This window comes from Leptosomus discolor, chromosome Z (assembly GCF_034619465.1).
Source record: "Leptosomus discolor isolate bLepDis1 chromosome Z, bLepDis1.hap2, whole genome shotgun sequence".
NCBI classification, from domain to species: domain Eukaryota; kingdom Metazoa; phylum Chordata; class Aves; order Leptosomiformes; family Leptosomidae; genus Leptosomus; species Leptosomus discolor.
In genome coordinates, this window is record NC_141419.1 from 11,499,791 (window position 1) to 11,523,722 (window position 23,932).

General features: G+C 39.1%; 1 protein-coding gene across 1 annotated transcript in view; it reads right to left on the reverse strand.

The window, feature by feature from the left end:
* ADGRV1 (adhesion G protein-coupled receptor V1) overlaps positions 1-23,932 on the reverse strand; it is a 269,894-nt gene that overhangs the window by 32,020 nt on the left and 213,942 nt on the right. Inside the window, exons 88-89 of the mRNA XM_086480034.1 lie at positions 22,175-22,332; positions 6,859-6,980 (exon numbers count right to left, since the gene is read on the reverse strand). Of these exons, the coding sequence (XP_086336160.1) occupies positions 6,859-6,980; positions 22,175-22,332 (280 nt within the window). The remainder of the gene's footprint in view (positions 1-6,858; positions 6,981-22,174; positions 22,333-23,932) is intronic.

Consider the following 23,932-nt stretch of genomic DNA (forward strand, 5'->3'; position numbering starts at 1 on the left):
TTAAGGGGTTTTTTAATTATTATTTTTTAATAAAAGCACATACTGAACAAACTTCCAGGGTTTTTTACTTTAACAAAAATATCCTCTTTTTCTACTGCTTTGTTGTCCATTTATTGAACAAGTGAGCTGTACTGAGTACGCTATTTTCTTTCCTTCCAGGTATAGTATGTCTGGAAGTGAATCCCAGCCTCCAGAAACAGCATAAGAATCTACTTTATTGCACAGATGTCCAAATGCAACACCTGCACTGGATGTGTATTTTATTTTGTTCCTGGAGCAGCGTAGAAATTCTCTGAGCTGTGTTCAGTTGTGTTTGGTTTATGCTCTCAGATAAGAGAAGAGCGTTTGGTATCGCTTGTACTATTTGTACTTGAACAAGCTTACGTGCTTTTCTTGATATTCTGCTTGTAGTTCACTCTATCCTGGTAATACTATGACGACTTCATTGTCTTTTGTTGGGCTCATCTGTAGCGTAGAATCACTTTTTGAAAAACTTTAGGCAGCCTTTTGCAGCCTACCGCATTTACTCACATCTCATGTTTGTCTAGTACTTGATTTTGTTTGATTTTGTGTGGCTTCAGTCATCAGAACTGCTGTATGGGATCATCTAGCCCATCTCTGACTCATCAGGAGGAGACACTTTAGGAAGACGCCATACGAAACAGGAAGTGAACCTTTTTATAGTGGTAGCCTTCTCAGTGTCCCCTGACAATGCCCCAGAGTTATAGCATGTTTTTGGAAAAAAATATATCTTTCATTTGCTACCTGTGCTGGCATAAGCTTTATAGACCATATACTTCTATTTATTTTCCTTATTGCACTAATATAATGCACTTACAAAACTATCTTTGGTCTCTTCTTGCTTTCTCAATATGCTGTATTTTTAAACTTATTTTTCCTTCTAAAACTGTGGCATGTTGATTTATCTTGCTACATTTATTTTCTGTTGTTCCATAAACAGGGTATTCCTTATTATAATTTTTTTTTGACACCATATGTACTAATTTTCTTTGATATTTTATTTCCTTTGCTACTTGAGCTAGCCCTTGCTCCCATTCTGGTTTGCATCTGCTATTTCAATTAATGAATTTTGGTGAATCGTGTCTACTCCAGCCAATGCCAGGTTCGGGTGTGCACATTTTCACTCATTTTCTGTTCATCCTTAACTCTTGGTAAAGGTACCATGGGCTTTTCAAACATTCGTAACTGAACTCCTCAATCTTCTCTTACTGTAACCCCCTACAAATAAGTTGACTTCTAAAAACTGTCATATTAGGCAAGTCAGCCATTTTGCTCAGTTTGGAAAACCACCAGTGAAGTCTTACTTTTAGCTTTTTCCTGTGTTTCTCGGGAAGACCTGTTTTACATGTAACACTGTTGGTCATTGCGTGGGCATGAGTCATGCTGGTGTGCTCAAACAGAGAACAGGCAAAGACATTTTACCCTTATCTGCATCAGATGAAACAACCACACCAGATCTTTTTGAAAACTGTGGTTCATAATGCGATACCTCCCAGTTTTGGTTTACATTTCTCCTGATTTAAAATTGCTGAAAAATGGAGTTTTGATACTGTTGACAGGTAACATTTCACTCTTTTGTAGGGGAAAGGTTTTGATTCAAGATTAGTTCAATTCAATTCATTTATTGCTGCGGCTAGGGTGTGTGGGCTTAGCACAAGGTACAGGAAGCCATGACAGGGGTAGCTATGGGGTATCTAATACCTGGCAGATTGCAGATTCACCCTAAATGATAAGGGGGTTGAGGGGTGCAGCGCAGTTTGCTGGAAATAGAGCTAACAAATGATCAAGATTAGACTAAGAAAGCGGATGCAGGGAAGACTGAGAATGGATCTGAAGCCTCATCCCAACCCCTCTGCAAACAATAGGAAGCCATCCACTCACCCACTGCCCTGAACTTTGGCTCCATTGAACGGCAAATACGCCTCTGATGATGTTAGCTATACAAATCAAACACCCTCCTAACTTCATGAAAAACACAGCAATCATTCAGATGAGTATAGCGTATGCAAAAAAGCTTGTGAAATCCTAACCTTCAGAGAGAAGCAGGTAAGACAGCAGCTTATTCTTTCACTCCTGATCCCAGCAAATATCTTGTGAATAAATCCATGAAGACAATCATATGAAAATCCTCTCAGTTTTGTAAGTGAAAAGATGAGGAGCTGAGGCCTTTCACACGAGGGCATGGAGTGTGTATCTAAAACTTAGATGCTGCCTGGGTAGGATAACCAGGAGCATACTGTCGAGGAACTCAAAACATCAGATAACCCGAACATGCTTCCCATCCTTTTCCTTTCACGCTTTTTTAAATTTATTTTTTATTTTGTAAATCAGCTATTGTACCCCTACATGGCACTTTGCATGTTTATTCCTGAAGTAACAGGGAAAGGGTTGCTTTCCCCTCCATGCACTCAAATAGCTCGTACTATAAACCTGTCTCTGACGGGAACCATTTCCCACGGGAAGTGCTTGGAAACAATTTGTCCTTAGTAGATGATTTTTCTATCAAGTGTATTTCCTAGGAAATGTATGTCATAAGGCTTAACAACTAAACTGGATAACATGTCAACAATCAAAGAATAGTCAATAAAAAAAAATTGCCTCCTCCTAAAGTTCCAATCTCAGTTGAGTCCATTTGGATATCAAACACAATTTAATCGGTCACGTTCTGCTTTGTTACACAGTCTGTAGCTCCTGAGCAGCAGGGAAGCAGGTCTCTGTTTCTCATAAACTATTTCATGTTCTCCTTCCTGTTAGTGAAAAGGTCTTAATGAACACTGAATTGCTTTCCAGGGCAAGTTGTATAACAGAAATATCCACCAATAAATGGTAAACCTGCCTTTTATTGCAGAAAAACAGGCTCGTTTTAGCAATCATTATCAATTCTGATGAAGACATAACTCATGGGAATGAGAAGCCAACCGCATGCACTAAAAGACAGCTAGCTCCTCTCGAAATCATTACAAAAATGCGTTACCCACTGCTGTCCCGTTTTCCTCTCCCAAACAGCTGGGCTGAGATTAAACCTTAAAAGGACACTGGAGACGGCTGTCCACGCCATGGGTGAACCTGGTTCTGCAGAGCCTGCAGGCCAGAGGGACATCTCAGCAGGGAGCCTGTGCTCCCCCAGACCAGCCCCTCGTTAGTGGGAGTCCAGTCTGCAAAAGCTTTATAAAGCTATAGGTGCTTACAGCACAACCTTAATTTGTTCAGTATTCAGTATTTGTAATACATGATTTTCTTCTACACAGTTTGCATACTGGTATTTTCTCTAAATAAGACAATTTGGTGTATCTTGTTATTTGGTGAAAATCACAGATTAAGGAAACGTACAGGCTCTTCACCTTGTTCCTTCCTTGTTTTTCATTTCATGCTGCATGCCTGGGCACCTGAATCACAAGTCAGGTTTTCTGTTTCCTGATTAGATAAATGGTAACTTGAAAACGTGAGAACAATACATGATGGGTGGTTATTTAAAATGTGGGGGGTGTTCCAGGAAATGTTTTTTAAACTTGTTTGATTGTTGAGATTTACAAAGCATTGAAGACAATCACCTATTAAAACAAATAAACAAATACAAAAACTGTAGTACTGTGAGAGCTACTCCATTTTTTTTTAATGTTCTCAGGGTATCTGACATTAAAAACACATCTTTTCTTTTCAAATATTTGGTAACTTTAAAAACGAATTAAATAAAAGGTAGTGGATACTGTCCTATTACACTTCACTTTTGAAAACTCCAGCAAGAGATAAAAAATGTTTTTAAAACATGATGTGTGATGTTCTTGAGCTCCTCACAGCTGGAAGGAAAATTTTTTGTTTACTACTCTTTGAGCTGGAGCTGCAGCCCTGTGTCGTTTCATTTAAAATATTAACCAGGAAGAGATTATACACTGGAATTTTTTGCATCTCCCTTCAACAAAGGAACATTTATTTTATATTTGAGGTTTTACAGATTCTCTAGGGCTAGGAATAACAAAAATAACATATTTCTCCTTTGATGTGGGAGATCAGTATTGACATAATTTGAACAGAGGTGCTACAGTATCTTCTGCGGGCGTGTTGACATCTACAGCTATTCCCCATGTATCACCATCTGTCATTAGGGCAAGGAGCCGAAAGAATTGATCCCAATACAAAAGAGATGATACCCATTGGTGATGCAGTTGCTCAAGTTGGTAGAGAGTTAAAGGAAGACTGACGGGCAGAAGGGCAATGCAGGCAGTCTGGCATCGCCACAGGTTTGTAACTAAGGCTGTGCTCCATGCACAGTGTTGCACAGCAACGATAACAACGTAAGGCAAACCAGCCAGCAGACAGTGAAGCCTGCAGTATTTGGTTTCTTAATTTTTCATTTCCTGGCTCCTCCAAAGGGTTTCAATGTTTCTGAATAATTATTTCCCAGCTGTCTAATTGAGGGCGGAGATGCAACTGGGGATGTGCCTCTGAAAGACCAGAAATGCACCTGCCAACAGAGGTCATTCGATCTTTGTGCGCGACCTGCTGCAGGATACAGCTGGCAGCAGCGTATCGCTCTTGATATTGACAGTTATTTATGTCAGGCCCTTGAGAACTAAAACAATATACACAGAAGTCTCTGTATTCTTTCAGTTGCATGAAAATGTGGTAGAAATATTTCTGAAATTATAATACCCCCAAAAAGTTCCAGTAGAAGCATGGAAGAGTTATGTACTACCTGCACAAGTCTTAACTGGCCTTTAACTTTTGTATGGACAAGCAGTGCTGAAAAGACACCAGTCAACAATCAAAGAATAGCCAATAGAAAAAAAAACAACCTTGCCTCCTAAAGTTCACAGATTTTAGAGATCATTAATGGAAAAAAAACCCCCTACATAAAGAGCATTAAATTTAACCACCTGAAAAACTTCACATAGATTGAGAAAAGCAAATACTTCTGGTATCATCTCACTTTTAGCCGTATCTAAACAAAATCCTAACTTTGGAGTCATTCAATGGCGCATCTCTAATAGCAGTGACGACTTAAACATTATCCTAGGCATGCTTTCATAGCCGTGTTTTCCCTATCATCTGCTATCACACTAGACCACTAGTGCAATAAATCCCCCACAGACCTTGTGGGCCTCATATTTTACATGACTGGCTTTCAACATCCTGTTTATTTAACTTGCTGATCTTATTGCAAGAATTGGTGTCTTGAAACTGGCAATATTAATGAAAATAATAATTCTATGGCTTTGAACTTGAATAAAATGAAATTTCAAGTTATATAAAGCAGACTAATATAAAGCCTCTTCTAGCAATTACACAGAAGGGTCAACATTCTGGCCAAGAATGATAATTTTCACAGGGTACTCATATCCCTTCTCTCTAGATAGGCACTGGCAAGAAAGTAATTTTATTTTAAAGAAAATATGCATGCATATAACAGTGCTCTGGCACTGTTTTACCTCTGCCATAAAATCTCAATTATAACAAATTACCCTTTTCAAAAATTCAAACCTTTTCCAAGACAGATCTATGTAACACAAACCCAGACCAGATTCTAGTAACAATTCTTTGTAGAGAGACAGTAAGGAAGGATATATTAAACCATATATGTATATCTACATGTATGCACACAAACATTACCACACATTTATGTTTTATATCAGTTAATTAAGTTTCACTATAAAGCTGAAGTAGTTACAGTTGTAGTGCTAAAACTCCCATGGGGGTTTGCCTGTACTCTGAGATTTTGCAGGGGGAGAGGGAAGCTATTCACTTAACTTCACAGAAAAAAAATCCATCATACTTAATGTGAGCCAATATATATACAGAACAGTTAAATGACAATATATACTGGATGAAATGTATTACAAGGAGAATAAGTTACATTTTTTTTCAATGTAAAAAGAGAATTTATGTCTGAGATGTACATTTTGAAAATATTAGATTGCTGCTTAAGGAAACTCTCACCTTTTAAATTAAAATCTAAAATAAATTTGTTTTGCAAAAATACACCTTTAAAATTAATTTTTATTTGATGAAGTATAAAGATTTTTAATATTGGAAAATAATACATGGTGTCACAAATATTTCTGTTATAAAAATGGCAGAGGAATTTGCAGACTATAGATTTTCTTAATTCCTCATAATTTCACTGTTTTCAGACATCAGAGGCATTTTCCCATCCGTGATATACTGTCCTCTCTTCTGTAAACAATTCTACAGAGTGCAGTATGGCACTGAATACAGTGTAATGCAGTACGGAGTCCAGTGGAAGCATGCACATGTGTAAAATTTTGCAAAGAGCTATTTGTATTTTTTATAAATAATCATCAACATCTAGTCTATATTTGATTATTTCAATGAAAAGATCTTTGCTTTATCAATATGTACGCTGTATGAGACAAGCTAAGCCTCAAGGCTCACCTCTCATACTGGAAAAACTTTCAGTATTGGGGTTATGTAATTTCAAACCTTTGTGATTTTTTTTTTATTAGAGTTAAAAGATACAGAAAATTGAAATACGCAGTGCTTTTGCAAAGGCTGCAGATATTTCAGTTTTACTGGTGTAATTATCTCAGTAACACATCACATACAGAAGCAAGCAATTTTCTTTCCCAGTGTATTAGCTGTGAAATTAAATCTATCCAATTATACTGCTATTGTTTCAAAATAATGCATCCCTTGCTTTAACATGCATTCTGTATATTAATTTGAGAAATAAACAGAATACATAACTAACACTCCCACCGTGTCACAGTGTGTTTCTGGATGTTGTTCAGCTGGTGAAGCTGAAATGCCAAGCACATTGTGAGCGGTGGGGATGACCCCCAGCTCTGCAAGAGGACTGAAGGAAAAGGCGCCAGCTCTTACCTGCAGGCTGTTGAAGATGATGAAGAAGACTAACATCCAGAGGTGCCGGTAAGCCATGTGCAGTCCTCCCCACAGCCAGGTAATGGAAATCAGGGCAAAGAGGTACAAGACCAGGGGGATCTCTGAAAACCACAAACACAGCATTTCAGCTGGTGCGCCCTGGGAAAAATACTTTATAAGGCATTACCCACCCAGTTTCGCTGTCTCTGGCCAACCTTGGAGTTCGTTCTCCAGAGATGGGCAGCCTTTCTCCTGCCCCAGCTGGGTAGGGGTCATAGATATTTTGGGCCCCCCCTCTGGAGTTAGGAGACCAGCAGAAGGGCATGGCCTGCGGGGGAACTGAGAGGTGGGGGATTAGGGGGTACAGCCCAGCTCAGCAAACCAGGCATAGGTGCTTTGTGGGTGGAAAGAGGGCACATGGAGTCAGAAAACATGCTGATCTTGGGGGAAGCATGGAAGAGCTCTTGGCAAGCTCTGGAAATTTTGTGAGAAAATGGATTTTCAAGAATTAAGAGGAAAGGGAAAAGAACAAAAGCATTATCAGTACAAAACCTGCCATGGCTCTGGTGATTTATAGAATTACATAGAAATTATAAGAATAGCTTATCCCCTGATTTGTTGTTACTTTCACTGCAAGCCAAACATAAGAAGGCATCTGGCCCTATAAAGCTTTAAGTGACAACCTCTGCTCAGTTGAAGAGCCCCGCAAAAACAGACTTTGCACCGGTTAACTTCATTCGCCTTCAAAAATATGTGCAGAATCTGTCCTTAAGCACACACACATACAGCTGTATTTTAAATTTCCTACCGTATTTAGAGCATAAAAGATTTAAGGACTGCTGGCAGGAAGATGTCTGCATGGACAAAGTTTGCAAAAAGCAAAGCAGAAGTTAGCTTTTGCCCCAACCCGCTCCCATTTCCCACAGCCAGGTACACCACGCTGGCCCCTCGTGTTGACCGTATTGGCAGCGGACCTCAAAGTCCATGTTTGCCCAGGTCTGCACGCTCCAGGGGCAGAGGCGCTCGGCCAGGCATTGCCCCTCTCCTCATTAGTCATGTGGCATCAGCAAAGAGCAGGGACGCGCTTCTGACAGGCATCGTTCTAGAAAACGCAGTTTGGGAGTACTTTAGGCATTTTGTTTAACACTATACAAATACTAAGTGCCTTCTCAATGTAGGCGACAGCCAAGGTCAAGACTGCCTTCCAGCGAGGCAGGCACCAGTTACTTCAGGGTTGTAACTACTGCACTGGCGGAAATGCATGTATATTTTTATAAACAAAGGAATGACTTGAAGCGAAGCACAACGTGAGCAGGTACTGTGTTCCTAAAGTTTCCCCTATTAAAGCCTTATACCGCTCAGTAAAACCTGGGGTGTAAACCTCAGCCTGGGCCATTCTGCAACCACTGTTTGATAGCATGACATAGCGTTTAACAAAAATACTTATTTCCTTAGTGAATTATAGTGAGATACTGCGTAACACATGAACATTAACATTATGCTAGTGTAGATGTAACCTAGGCCTAAAGGCAATAAAACCTTAAAATAAAACTTAGTTCTTAGGAGCAGTTAACAAGGCCTTGCTTTTTCTGTGGGAGAAAAAAAAAAAGCCTACCTATTTTTATTGAAAAATAACAAAGGCCATTACAGCATTAAGAAAGTCAGATTCCCTAAGCAAAGGTGTTTGAAAGCTCAGCTCTAATCATCGTTATGGTATTCCTGTTCTGCCACTTATATCATACCTGAAGGCATGATATAAATTCTCCGCAGTCTGGCCATTTGTAAATAGTGCTATTTCTGTGCCTGCAGGATCACTAGTTTGCTCTCAGTGGATGGGAGGATGCAGCGTTGTGAGCCTTAAGGCAGCTACGGACCTCTTGTAGGACTTGAGGAGGCATCATGGGTGGGTAATGGTGCCTTAGAATGGCATTAGATTCACGTATTTCATGTCACAGGGCATCTCAAGGATCTCTACGTGATCAGTACATGCAACATACGACCTGTGGAAGACCCATTCCTTATGAAGAGAATGCTGGAAGCCACACTGGATAATCTTGGTTGTCTCCCAAACTGATGCCCCTTAAGGACTTGTATCACTTCTCTCATGGTGAGGTGAGGCCTGGCCAAAATTTACTGAAGGTCTGAGACCTCCCAAGGATCCCTGATTCAGAACATAACGCTAATAATACACATGTATTTTTCAGAGCAGCATCATGGGAAGAAGATTAAGGCTATGTACCTCTCTTATTTGCCTGAGAGGAACTCAATTTTGTTAGATAAATAGAGTGGAAATGCAATGTATTTCTTACGCTGCAGTCCAGGGTCACCAGTATCCCTTGGCTCAAAGTCCCTTGGGCTAACCAGAAAAATCCCTTGTGCCTTTGACAGATGTTGAAACAAGCTTTTCTTTAAGAGCTAATAATATAGATGACCAACATCACAACGATTTTACAATAATTAAAAATGCAAAGCCCTCTAAAGTACAAGGTAGTACAGTAAGAAATAAAGCAGTAAATATTTCTCTTTAGCCTACATTGCATATACTAACGAATCCAAATACTTATTAGATGTGTACTTAACAATGTTCACAAAAAAACAGCAAAGAACTGGCAGCCTCCAAGTTTTTGACATTATAATAATGAATTTTACCAAAATAAAAAAAAAAAGAAGAAAAAAAGATACCAAAAAATATCACTCTTTGTAAATGTAATTCTAAAGGTAAATTCAGTAATTATCGGTAGAGCAACATTAATTTATTTGTGCACAGATATTAATTGAACGATATTGTCTTTTGGTTAAATCTCAAAATCATGCCAAAACTGTAGCCATTTATGAAATTCAACTGATACAATGAACTGGTAACTCATGACCAGTAATGCATACAATGCTAAGTGCTGTACATAGATCAAAGTGAACAATGAAGAGAATTGTCTCGGGGAGTTTGAATAATGATTTGGCTTTATATTACTCTGCAATACAGTTCAACTCAGGTCAGGGGCAGGTGACAGAAGAAAGCAAATTGCGGGAGGATAAACTGCAGGCAGTAGAACACGCCAAAAGTTAACACCATGATTTCTGCTTCTGGTGCATAAAGATCACCTAAGGAAAAATAGCACGATATAAATCATAATCTAGCACCTCTAGATTGTTGAAATTATGGATTGCTGAAATAGTTGTTTACATGGTGCTAAAGGAAATAAAGGAATATCATGTTTAGATCATATACTTTAGATGTATAATGATCTGACTTTACTAATAATCTTGAAGTGTGTGCGAGGGGGAAATTTGATAAATCCAGTGCCATCTCACCAGACCAAAACTACCGTGGGTAAAACTAGAATCAAGCTCACTGAATCTGACAAGATCTCTGGAGTGTATCTTGAGTAATTCTGACAAAAGCTTATGTAATGAATGCTACTCATACAAACGTCAATTTATATATGCATTTGTGCTGGTTTTGTCTGGGGTAGAGTTAATTTCCTTCACAGTAGCTTGTACGGGGCTGTGTTTGGGATTTGTGCTGGACACAGCGCTGATAGCAAGGGGATGTTCAGCTGTTGCTGAGCAGTGCTTGCACAGAGCCAAGGCCTTTTCTGCTCCTCACCCTGCCCCACCAGCGAGCAGGCTGGGGGCACACAAGGAGTTGGGAGGGGACACAGCTGGGACAGCTGACCCCATATTCCGTACCGTATGGCATCGTGCTCAGCGTATAGCGCTGGGGGAAGAAGAAGGAAGGGGGGGACGTTGGGATCGACGGCGTTTGTCTACCCAAGTCACGATTATGGGTGATGGAGCCTTGCTCTCCTGGGGATGGCTGAGCAGCTGCCTCCCCATGGGAACCGGTGGATCAATTCCTGCTTTGCTGTGCTTGTGTGCGTGGCTTTTGCTTTCCCTATTCAACTGCCATTATCTCAACCCATGAGTTTTCTCACTTCTACTCTTCTGATTCTCCCCACCATCCCACTGGGGGGTAATGAGCAAACAGCTGTGGGGGGCTGAGCTGCCAACTGGGGTTAAACAATAACAGAGTTATAACAAGTAAAAAGTCTAAAGATACTTGCTTTTTCGCACTTGCTGAATATTGGTACAGTTTATGGTTCTGATTTTACATTGGTCAGTAACAATTGCTTTATTATCAGTACTGTAAAGGGTTAATACAGACTTGAAACTGGCAGCATTTAAAGTCTCAGCTGTTTGAATTCTCTTCACCCATTTTGTTGGACAATTTGTTGTATTTTGATCAAACAAAAGCTCAATAACTAGAACAAACAGAGAAAATCAGCACCAATTTCTTTTAAGTTTGTAAAAACAGCACTGCATAAAGGAAAAGAATGCTGACAAACAGCCTTGAAATGAACAAAATAGAATCTACTTATCTGTGGTTTCCTTCATATGGAAAGAAAACCAACAACCCCCTCCCAAAAAAACTCAAAGGATATTTCTGGGCAGATGAACCTTCACTGGCATGAATTTTACACTAAATCCAAGTGCAAGCAGTCACCTTTAGACTACCTTAGTACACTTCAGCAGATAAAAGACTGCCATGGAGCAGTCAACTCAGCAAGAGTGTGATGTAACTGAGACATTGTCAAGTAGTTCTGATGGGTATTATATATTCAAACCATGCTGGTCCACAATTTCTTTACACCATTACCACACCTTTTTTTTAGTACTAAGAATGATGAAAGATTTTATTTAAGCAACAGTCAGTCCACCCACTCCTTAAATATATATATATGTATAGCATATATGTATGCATATATCACCACCCTGAATGTTCATGCCTATCCCTGAAATATCTCTCCTTTTTCCCAACTACAAGCTTAAGAAACAGAGTTGACTCGATACAGATAAACGCAGCTTATGCAGCTTTAGTTGCTCTTTTTTAGAGTTTGAAAACTTACCACAGTCCAGCTTGATATTTGACCACGTGAAATTACATACGTTCACTTTACCAAACACCTAAATGTGCCCACTAGTTCTCACTTCTTCCCTATTGCTGAGACAAGATTATTTTCCTTATTACTACAAAATTTATTTTTCTGCAGTGCTTACTGTTCTGAGGGCTGCAGTACATTGTAACCAGTTTCTACGGGTGGTAAAACTGTAGTTTTACTACAAGAGGGGAGTCCTTAGCGTAAACACAAGGTTTTGTCCAGTGACTTACATAAAAATGATGCTGGTGAGAATTTAAAAGATAAGCTATGCTTTCACCTACAGTGGTTTTAAATCTGTAACAAAATAAATCCACACAATTTTATACTTCTGAAATAAACCTCATAAAGAAAAGAAAGACTATGGTGACAGATTTAAGTTCATCTTCTGCTGTGCTATAAGACATCTGTACTGACCTACACAGAGAAATAATCTGACGATGAGCACGTGTCTACACCTGCTGTAACTGAAGCACGTTGCAGCAGCCTACTGAGGTCCACAAAGTAGTTTACCACCACAGGGCTACGGTCCATTCAGCCTCTGCATGACCTCTTCAGAAATGAGAACTGCAGCGTTTGTCACATCTACGTGCCTGAAAGGACTGGAAAAATGGTGAGAAATACTAAATTTTACAATGCAGGATGAAACTGCCTAAAATTTATTCATAGCTGGGGTCTGAAATAGATTCTGCCAGTTGAACAGTGCTGGTTCAGACACTGCAGGAAAGAAAAAAAGAGTTAAGGAGAAATAATTTTCCAGTGTCAAACACATCCTGTACACTACCTTCCTTCCTATGCAAGATACACCTATGTTGGAAAGCATGGGAAGGAGATACCTGCCAACCTCTGCCCCTGCACCTGACAGCAGAAAGAGCTGTGTAGTGTCTTTGTAGTTCAAGGCTGGGAGGACAAGGAGGAATGAAGAAGAAAATAGCGGAAGCAGCTGCAAAGAGGAGCAAGAAGATGATGAGGAGCCTGGCAGCGTTCACCTAACGGCAAGTTGAAGATTGAGGTGGATTTGTACATGTGATTGTAATTACATCTAATGGCGGGACAGTTCACACAGCTAACCTCTCTTATCTCTGTGTAGTGCCTATTGATTATGAAAGAATGATTTGATGGTGCCTGCCACAACCTATTTTACTAGGGAGGGAAGCAGCAATAGAAATCCTCCTGCACAATTTCGGTCAACAGCTGCCCACGGTGCATAGTAAAAGGTTCTTTAAAAATGCCTTCCTGCTATATATTTTATACTTCACAATTAGGAAAAACAATGGATGAGCACTTGGGCAGAGAGAAAACCTACTAGGTGAACGAACTAACAACTCCTTTAAAGAAAGGCATCAAAACAGAAATAAATGATGATCAGCTCATTGCTGTGGAAAAAATCTGTAGCACCACTAGGAAAGGTAACCAAAATGAACTAAAAAAACAACACACTGCTCTTATGGATGGCCAGCACCGGAACTCCCTTCAGGACACCAGGTTTAGTCCCTTCAGAATACTACATTCAGTCAAGCAGGTGGGTTTTGGTGAAGTTTTTGCAAAAACATCCAGAAAAAAAGCATAATTTTTCAGTTTGAATTAGATTATGTGTCAGAAGGTAACACTTTATCTTCGTCTTAGAATAGACATGTAATTTAAAAGAAAATAAATTTTATATTCTGAAATAGATAATTTTGTGTTCCATCTGTAGAGTTAGAACTACTCCATAACTTTACGTATTCAGTTTGTTTCATTACAAAACTGTCAGACAGACTAGCTGAAGGTTTTCTTCCTTCCTTCCATACCTAATATATTATAGATAAAATTATCCATGACAAGGAGTCTGAGCAGTGAAAAACGTTAAATCAAATGGCATTTAATAAAACTGGAAATGAGCAAATAATATTAAAACTCTGAAGTGTAATGTTGAGTATGTCTTTGCATCAAACATCTAGATGATTTAACTATGGAAAATAAAGAATGCACTATGTTTTCATAATGTATCCAAATGTTTGTTTTCTCAGCACTGTGTTGGCCCATATTATGCCTTTTTCTATTGCCTGAAGTGTTTAAATTTTTTTTCTAAAAATAGGAAAGTCAATAAAAGAAGCAATTAAATAATACAGCTTTAATGATCTTCTGAGTTTAACTATAAATATTTACTGTGTGTTTTCCCCTTAGGTTGTTAAACTGATAATGCAACTTTAATTGCTTTTAATGGTTCTTGGCTAGACATGAAGACCTACTGCAAAACTTGAAAGATCTTTACAAATATTTTTTGCTACATGATTGGGGAGAATGTATTGCTTCACAGAATTTAACTGATTTATGGGAGACCTAAATTAGTAAAACATTTACAGACTATTGCTTAAGAAGTCATGGGTTAAACTTAGCAACAGAACTACGAAAATGCCACAGAACCATTTTTTTTTCTTTTACATAAGCTTGAATAACAGTGTTCCAAATCCTGCTGGCTCTGGTTTTGATTGCTTTTGACAACTGCTGTAGAAAAGGAGTTTGGTAACAGGATTTCATGGCCAAAATAAAGAAGCTAACAGATTTCCTCATAAAGTTCAAAGGAGAAAATACCACCACCACCACCACCATGCAATCAGTGACTCATGACAAAACCTCTGATTCCAGAATGGGAATGTTAAAGTTGTGTAGAATTTAACAGCAGCTGATACTGAAGATCAGAAAGCTGGTAGGTACATGTCCATGAAATTCAATTGGACAAAACTGTTCACCGATAATTTGTAAAAATAGGAAGCAGCAAACCTGTTAAAATACTATTTTCGGTTCATTTACATTTTTTTTTTTATCTGCTGCTCCTTGTGGCAAGGAAGAGCCTGAAATTAAAGAATACCTCCTACAAAAGAAGCACACCTCCCATTAAGTGTAGAGACTACAACACTACTGCACTGCAGAATCATAGAAGATTGGCCTCTCTATAACCTTTCAAAATATCTCTGGTTTTTGGCAAACTTTCTCATACATCTTTAAGACACTTAATGGTATAATCAGATCAAAGACCAGGCATCTTATTAGAGCTTATGCTATTACTGTTACATGGGGAACATGGCAAATCCTAGAACAAGAGCAAATCAAAAAAAAAGAAAGAAAAATTTGAATCTACTTATCTCCATATAATAGAATTATCTAGAAGTTTTATGTAAAGTATTAATTGAGTTCTAAATTCACAACTGTACAGGCATAAGACTTGCTTCTGCAGATTTCTTTAAAGGAAGAAAGCTCATTTGGGCACGTGAAGCACAGTGAAAACAATCCACATTATATGAGTGCAGATGATGCGTTTAAGTTATTATGAAGTTATTGTCTTATTCAGAGCTTTGTTCTTTATTTCAGCTTGTAATTATGCTTGTGCACTTTGTCTTAACTGTATTTGTAAAAATCTTGGAGGCAAAGGTTTGTTTTTCTCCTAATTACAAAAAAGAAAAGTCGCTGGAGCACTGTGAAGAGTGAAATATTATACCAAATGTATGACGGTGAATACTGTACATAACTCTTAGATCAGAGGTAGCCAACATCTGGTTCTTGATTTCTAGGTGCATATTTTCATCTCAAGATGAAAGCACTCCTGCAATTCACTGTTCCTTGGATTGCAGTGACATGTATCTTATAATTTGAGATAAAGATTTTAGCCTATAGCTCACAGGATAAGGAAGAGGTGTAACTACAGGTTTAGATACACATTCTCACTTAGAATCAAAGCCCTGTCCTCAGCCTTATTTCCTGAGCACAGAAGCATGGTTGGAATGGCCTGCACTTGCGTTTTGTACAGCTTATTTTCTTCCTGAGAAGATCAGATGGTAGAAGATATAGGTGGACCGTCCAACATGTTCTGTCATGATCAGCAATTGCATACTGCTAAGACCATAAATATATTGAAGAAATTTATAGGAAGGAACACGCAAGAAGATAGTTAAAATTTTACAGCTAATTATATAAGGCATTATTCATGAAGTTCTATTTTGGCAACATTAAGTTTTAATCTTTAAAATAATTTTGGCACATTTACAATGATGATATCTGAATCATTGCATATTTACATGTAGGGCACGAAAATTATGCCACTACATGTTGTTCAATAAATGGAGGTCATCTATTCAAACAGGTATAATCAGAAAAAAATGCAGATGATTTTTCAATCCAAAACTTTCTGTTATATTTTCAAATATTTTGGTGAAATAATGGAAGGTTAGCAAACAGTTGGAAAATAAAATTATGTATATTGGATTGCTGTCTTATTAATCTCCAATTTCCATATTTGCATATTAGGACTGTCCAGAAAGAAACAATAATTTCTTTTATATGCCTATTTCAACCTCCAGTTACTCCATCCAAATAAAACCATCCTGTTTTATGCCACCTGATTTTCTTCAAAAACGGTCTTTCCTGTTGCAAACTTAAATATTAGTGCACCCAGAGGCTGTTTGTCTAATGCACGCTTCTGACTTGGCTCCTCTCAAGGCTAACTTTTGAGAAGTTAGTTTCTATATATAGCAGAATAATCAGTCAACAGAACATGTTTGCTGAAAGGCTGGCAAACTGAATCAGTTCAAACTGAGGTCTCTTTTCTAGCAAACTCAATGCATATCTTTGAAAGAGTATACTAGATGTTGAGTAGACATTCTTTGTAAATCACCTTTCATGCTGTTTTCCAACACTTGCTTTTGAGGAAGAAGAGCTGCCTGCTGTAAGAGATAATTAATTCTTGACTCTCCCATTGCCCTTTCTTCTAGCCTTCTACTGTTGAGGAAAATTCCCTGATGTAAGCAAGTATCAGTCAACATGTCAAACAACACAACTAGTAACAGAGCAATTCTGGAGCTTTGAAAAAGAATGTAAGAGGGTAACCTCATGTGTTTGGTGTTCCAGACAGGGCAATGAGAAGTGTGGATATTGCTCAAATTAGGATTTGACAAATTCTATTTATTTGTGTTTATTCTCTTCTACAACTTTGTTTTAATTGTATTCTGTTACGATGACACTCCAGACATACGAAAAGAGTATGATAAGCTCTCTGGAAAGATCACAGATCACTACCAAAGGAACTGACAGCAATTACTAAAAGCAGAATTTTGCTGGGCTAGCTGGCCATGATGTTTTCTTTAAAGCCTGGAAACTACCACAACAGGGTATAAGAGATACGACTCTACTAAGAAGTACCCAGGATAAATCTAGAGGTCTAGGAAGAATATATGCATGACAGAAAATGAGCTACAACTAATAGATGAATATCTGTGTATAAATATATGTCAGAACCCTCAATTAAACCCTATAATTTTCCAAGAAACTATTTAACTGTGTACAAACAGATCTTCTTTGCAGTTACTAACAGGCAAATTTTTTCTTTCAGATATGTATGGTGAAACCCAGCATTGTTATTCTGCTCTTAGTAACAAAAATACTGGGGAGTCTCCTTTCATGTGGCTAACAACAAACTCTCTGCTCCTACAGACAGAAAAAGATAGTAAACACGGTACTGCTACGTAAGTTCGGAAAGACGTTTTACTACAGCAGACAGAATTTACTCCAATAGCTGTAGAAGATTAATGTGGTGGCCCTTTACGATGGAGTGACTGCATTGGTAGATAACATGAGAGCAACTGATGTAATCCTTTTTGACTCCTCTAACGTCTTTGACATGGTCACATATACAATGTCCTTGTTTCTAAACTGGAGAGATATGGCTTTGATGGATGGACTACTTGACGGATTAGTAATTGGTCAGATGGCCCCATCCAAAGAATTGCAATCAATGGCTCAATGTCCAAATGCAGATTACTAAAAAGCAGCGTCCTTCAGGGGCCCGTACTGGGACCAGTACTGTTCAATATCTTTATTAATGACATAGACAGTAGGATTGAGTGCACCCTCAGCAAATTTGTCAGCAACACCAAGCAGAGCAGTGTAGTTGAAATGCTTGAGGGAGTGGATGCCATTCAGAGGGACCTGGACAGCCTGGAGAAGTGGGTCCATGTGAACCTTGTGAAGTTCAACAAGGCCTGGGATGGGGCAATCCCCAGTATCAATACAGGCTAGGGGACGAACGGATGGAGAGCAGCCCTGCCAAGAAGGATTTCAGGGTACTGGTAGGTGAAAAGCTGGACATGAGCTGGCAATGTGCGCCAGCCCAAAAAGCCAATCACATCCTGGGCCGCATCAAGAGCAGCGTGGCCAGCAGGTCAAGGGAGGGGATTCTGCCCCTCTGCTCCACTCTGGTGGGACCCCACCTGCAGTGCTGTGTTCAGCCCTGGGCCCCCAGCATGGGAAAGACATGGACCTGCTTGAGCAGGTCCAGAGGAGGGCCATAAAAATGATTGGAGGGATGGAACACCTCTCCTATGAGGAGAGGCTGGGAACAGTTGAGGTTGTTCACCTTGGAGAAGAGGCGGCTCTGGGGACACCTTAATGCAGCCTTCCAATATTTAAAGACGGCTTATAAAAAAGATGGGGAAAGAGTTTTTACCAGGGCCTGTAGTGACAGGACAAGGGACAATGCTTTTAAACTGAAAGAGGGTAGATTTAGAATGTATAAAATAAAGACATTTTTTACAATGAGGTGGGTAAGACGTGGGAACTGGTTGTCCAGCAGCAATGTGATCTAGTGGAATTAGTCCCTGCCCATAGCAGGGTGTTTGGACTAGATGATCTTTAAAAGGCCCTTCCAACACAAACCGTTAGAATCATAGAATCACAGAATCATTCAGGTTGGAACAGACCTTAGAGATCATCGAGTCCAACTATCAATCCTACTCTACCAAGTACACCCCTAAACTATATCTCTAAGCAAATTTAGTTTTATGATTCTGGGATTCTGGTTCGTTCCAGACGAACCTTCTTCGCAATGTAAGCTTCAGAGTATTCCAACAATAGAAGAAAAGAGAGTAAGAAAACATTTTGACTCAATTTTTAAGCTAGTTGTTTATTTAGTTTATTTGAAAACACACCCCCCGCCCTGTATACGCTACAAATGAGGATAACCTCTAGTCTTTCTATTTCTATTAAATTTCTATTAAAGTTAGTAATAACCTTCCTCAAGTAGAGATCACAAATATGGAACTTCAGAATTACCAGCTATAGTTCAAGAGGTTTTTCCTACAATATACGAAATGATCAAAAGTTTGTACACTTAGAAGCCAGATGACAGGTTTTTTTCTTTCAAATCTGCATATTCAACCCCTTTTTCTGTTTTATGATAATATGCAAGCCAGTGACATTGCTATTTTATTTTTATTACAACATTCAGTAATGTTTTGCATGAATTATTGCAGAATCTACATGGGGTTATATGTATCACACTGTAATTTTAACTATCTTCTAACTGAATGACTCCCAGAAAGCGAATAAACAGTACTAGTTAAAATAGTCATATGCAAATAGGTGTTTGTAAGAATATGTATGTATAAAAGATAATTACATGTCTGTATATGCCTCTTTTCCCTTTCTGCGATACTCTCTGCTCTCTGGAATTTAAATGAACAGGTGTACACAATTACTAGTAACAGTGAAAGCTTATTTAAAAATATTTTTGTCTACGTTTACAGCTCTGTAGACTTGCTATGTCAGAATTGTTTACAGTGTCATTCACCTGGAATTTTACTCTCTTTCTAGAAAGGGTAACTAACGGAGAGCAGACACGTTTCCAAAACAGTGATTTTTATTTTTTACTGCACTGTTCAAAGCAGGGAAATTTGGGTACCAAACCTCAGGCTGGAGGCTGGGAAAGGTTTCTTGGCTGCAGGAATTCTTTGACTGATCAGTGAGTAAATCAGTATGGGGATGACAGCCAGAGACAAACTAGAGTAAGGCACTAAACATAGACAACTGTTGCTTGGTAGCTCCACCGTCTTCCTCTAGTTTTGGAAGAAACAGAGAGAAACCCTGGCATATTCATTGCCAAAGCAAAATAACAGGTGCCCATGCAGCTTAAGGAGTCAACGTTGCCAAAGACCTCCCTACCCCATAGGATCTTGTAAGTTCTGAAGCCAGAACTTGATGTGGGTGTGATCCAGAACCCCCTCTGTGTTGCAGCAGCAAGATTATCATCATGCCCCATCAGATGGGGCCATCTGACCAATTACTTATCATCATGCAGCTGACTGCAGGCAAACTTTGCTGTTACGAAAAATGCTGTTTCCCCCAGCACCCTCTAAGGTGGTTGCAACAACATCTCTGAAGTGGGAGCAGGTCCCACTGCGTCTGTAAGGACATGGAGTTAGTGGAGTGAACTTCTCCAAAGAGTGGATCATATGGTAAGATTCGAAAGTTAAAAGTGGTAATAGGTCTTAGCACTGCTAACTGCCTTTGAATATGTCTTTAAAAGCACAATATACCCATAAACCATTAAAAATAATGTTAATATACTACCACCATCTCAAATTTCAGGAGAGAAATATTCAGTCAGAAAGTCAGAGGCCTTCAGTTAACAGTTATGTAGTTATAGGCAATGTTGCAAACTACAGAAATCACCAGTCTTTATTTGTGGAAGTTTACACTATAAACACAGCTACACAGAGAGCCCTTATACAACACCAGGCACCGTAAACCTCAGCAGGCAGCTCTTTTTCTTCTCTAAACCAGATTCTCTCCAACTTGCTCTCACCCACACTGCACCAGGTACTTTAATTTGTGCTTGCAAAAGGCCTACGGTAGCAAAACACCAGTCTGCCATGCACATGCACAAGTAGTAAAAGTTACAATCTGCTTTTCAAAAAAAAAGCCATTATTGACATTTTACTGAAGAATTCTCTTCCTGATTTTTTTTTTTTTTTTTTCCCTTCTGAGACCCCAGTATTCTCTATACCATTTTCTGGACTCTACTGGAGAAAGAAAACACCCTGAATCCTATGAATTCTGCCATTTTGCATCCTGATTTTACTGTTTCAATATTCAGTATATTTTTTCCTTCGCTTAGCTGCTCTGAGACAAGCCTTAACCTTCAACATATAAATATGGAATCTCCATCCTTAGAGATGCTAAAAAAAGAGATTATTTATAAATAAATAAACTGTGTAATTCAAGACTGAATAAGGAGCCACCTTTGTGATTACTCCAGGCAGTCTCTTTTATATTAGAAAGAAATGAAAGAGTAAAGGGCAACTAAGGTCTTGAATAGCATACTTATAACCTATGTTTATCACACCTTATCCAAATTCATATAGCTCTTAGTCAAGCTGCCACTTTGTCACTAAGAAAGAAATTAATATTTGAAGAAATGTCCAGATAATCAATATTTAACATTTATTTTCATTTTCTCATAAAAGGAATATATTTCTATAAGCCCGATGTTAAAAAAAACCTGGAACCCCTCATTTCATAATACAATGACCACTGCAAATCTGAGCATTTGAACAAGACAGCTACTCTTACAAATCTGAACAGTTACAAGCACTGAACTGCTCAATGGAATTTTTTAATAATCCACTGTCCCTTTTAAGTTCAGATGGTATTTTTTTAATGAACTGGGAAAAAATGATTCAAGAATGTTTCACAAGTTTATAAAATCTAACTGGCTTCATGCAGTCAGGGACAAAATAGATACACTTTTATCAAAATCTGTATATTTGCACTTGTTTATAAAACACTAATATTTTTCCAAAACCACCATGAAAACAAAAGAAATATTCTAAGCTTCCCACAGAGTGTCCTATTGTTATGACATTGGTCTAAACTGCTGCAACTTTATTTTGGGAACATTATTGTATTTGAAATTGTTCTGACAGAGGAGACTGGCTGATACTTCCTGTTTTGCACGAGACAGATCTTTTCTTTCAAGCACATTTCAGCTATGAGTAGCACTGGGAAGTTTCAAAACAGAGCCATTAACTCCAAATACTCCAACACGCAGCCTGTGCATGGCTGTGCAGCTGCTGAATACACTGCAAAACACAAGGGCCAGGAGCTGCACCCACGACCTGGGGCCAAGCAGAGGAGCACAGCGTGGGTTTGTACTTTATTGCTACCCCACACACGGGCAATCACTGCTTCTGAGCAGCTCCAGCCCTCCCTGGGTCAGGGCTGTTCAGTACCCCCAGCCAAAACCAGGCACGGAGACACAGTGCTCCCAAGCAGGGTGCTGCTGTGTTTTATCACTATTCTCGTCACTAGACTAGGCATAACCAGCGATACCAATTCCTTGGTTTAGGCTGAACACACTTTTATCCTCCTAAGACAGCTGATCATCTGCATAACTTTCATCATTAAAATACTTTCACAGACTTCAAAGGGACCACTAGCATGCTTAATCTGAAACAAGTGCGCAGGTGTCTATGGAACTGTGGTTTGCAGTGGGGTTTTCTGAACTGGCAAGAACAGTCAGTACTGTTCTGAAAGCCCAACTTGTTTGCATAGGGGTAGCCAGCAAACCATACCTGCAGCATTTGTTCTTCCTCTGAAAATATCGTCGTACGCTTTCCACTGTGGGGTCACCTGGTAGGCGTGGATGAACACCACGAAAACCACTACCAAGCACATTAATGGCACCAGCGCAGCAGTGAAGAGAGCAGCATAGGCATTTGGAATGAAGCACCTGATGGAAAAAAATGGAAAAAAATGCTGTTGAGAAAGGTAAGAGACACCTTGAATGATCATGAGTGAAATCTCAAAAAGCAAATGTTTTTGAAGAAAGAGATGCTTTACAAACCACAAATTCTTTAACTCCATTCCCAGAATAACCTTGATAGGACACATTGGGTTCTGTTGGTTCTCCTCTCCTCATCATATCTTAAGGCATATAACATTTGCACCTTAAAAGTATGCATGTTATATTTAAGCCTAACAAATGTCGCATTTAAACTGTTGCAATAGATCAAATTATATTTTAACAAACTCCATGCATGGTATATTCATTTAATGTGATGACTCTTAGTCACCAAAGTCTAAAAGGTCATTATGCAATTTTCTATACTTAGCTCCTGAAACCACAAATTAAATTTTGAGAAATATATTTTTAAAATAAATGAACAAGTCTTAAACTATTCCTCCTCAAGTTGTTGGAAATTATATCATTTGCACACTGAAGCCAAATGCTCACTCCCTCCTATTTTTTTTCAAATTGTCCTGTCTCTCCTTACCCTTTCCATTTATTAAAGTTATAATTATTTATAAAGATGTGACAGGAACATGAGTTATTCCTGAAAAAGATTCAAATTACGCATATAACATGATGACTTGAAGGATATAGAGATGATAGCTAAAGAGAGCTCTTGATGGTATGAGAGATCAGGGTTTTCTGTGAAATCTCTGGAGACCAGTACGTGCTTTACAGCCACTGACCTACTGTAGAGATGACGCACAACGGAGCAGCCCAAGGGACAGCTCAGGAGTCAGCAAGTCTAGAGAGTATGTGGTCACTGCTATCCCTATTAAGAGGGTGTAACTTACCCAGCCCTTCTGTTTGCCAGGTCAGCTCTGCTAAATAAGCTTAGAGTCAATGCTGGTATAACACACATTCGAGAAGAGCCTGGGTACACGTTTCACTGATATACCTGGTACAGCTTCTGGGTTTGCTTAGGTGGACATTCATGCTTAGGTGAGGACAGAGTGTCCAGCAACTCAAGAGTGCATTCTATGTCAGCTCTTCTAGAGCATCAGTTGGGCACACTCAGTGAATCCCAGAATAATTCCCAGCAGAATCTAGATACCTTCTACCACTCTCTTCAGAAGGTACAGGCTCAGTCAGACACCAAGCTGAGGTACCACCTGATAACATCACAAAGCAAGTAGAGTAAGCAACAGGGAAGGTAGGAACTCTCTATTGCAATTAAAGGTGTTTGTTTCACAGAATCACAGAATGGTTGAGGTAAGAAGCGTCCACCGGAGGTCATCTTCTCCAATCCCCCTGCTCAAGCCTGGACACATACAGCTGGTTCCCAAGGACTGTGTCTAGACGGTTTTTTAATATCTCCAAGGATGGAGACTTCATGGCCTCTCTGGGCAACCTGTGACAATGCTCGGTCATCCTCACAGTGCTTCCTGATGTTCAGATGGAGTCTCCTGTGTTTCAGTGTGTGCCTGCTGCCTCCAGTCCTGTCACTGAGCACTGCTGAAAAGAGCCTGTCTCTGTTCTCTTTGCATCCTCCCTACGGGTATTTCTATACATTTAAAGATCCCGCTGACCCTTCTCTTCT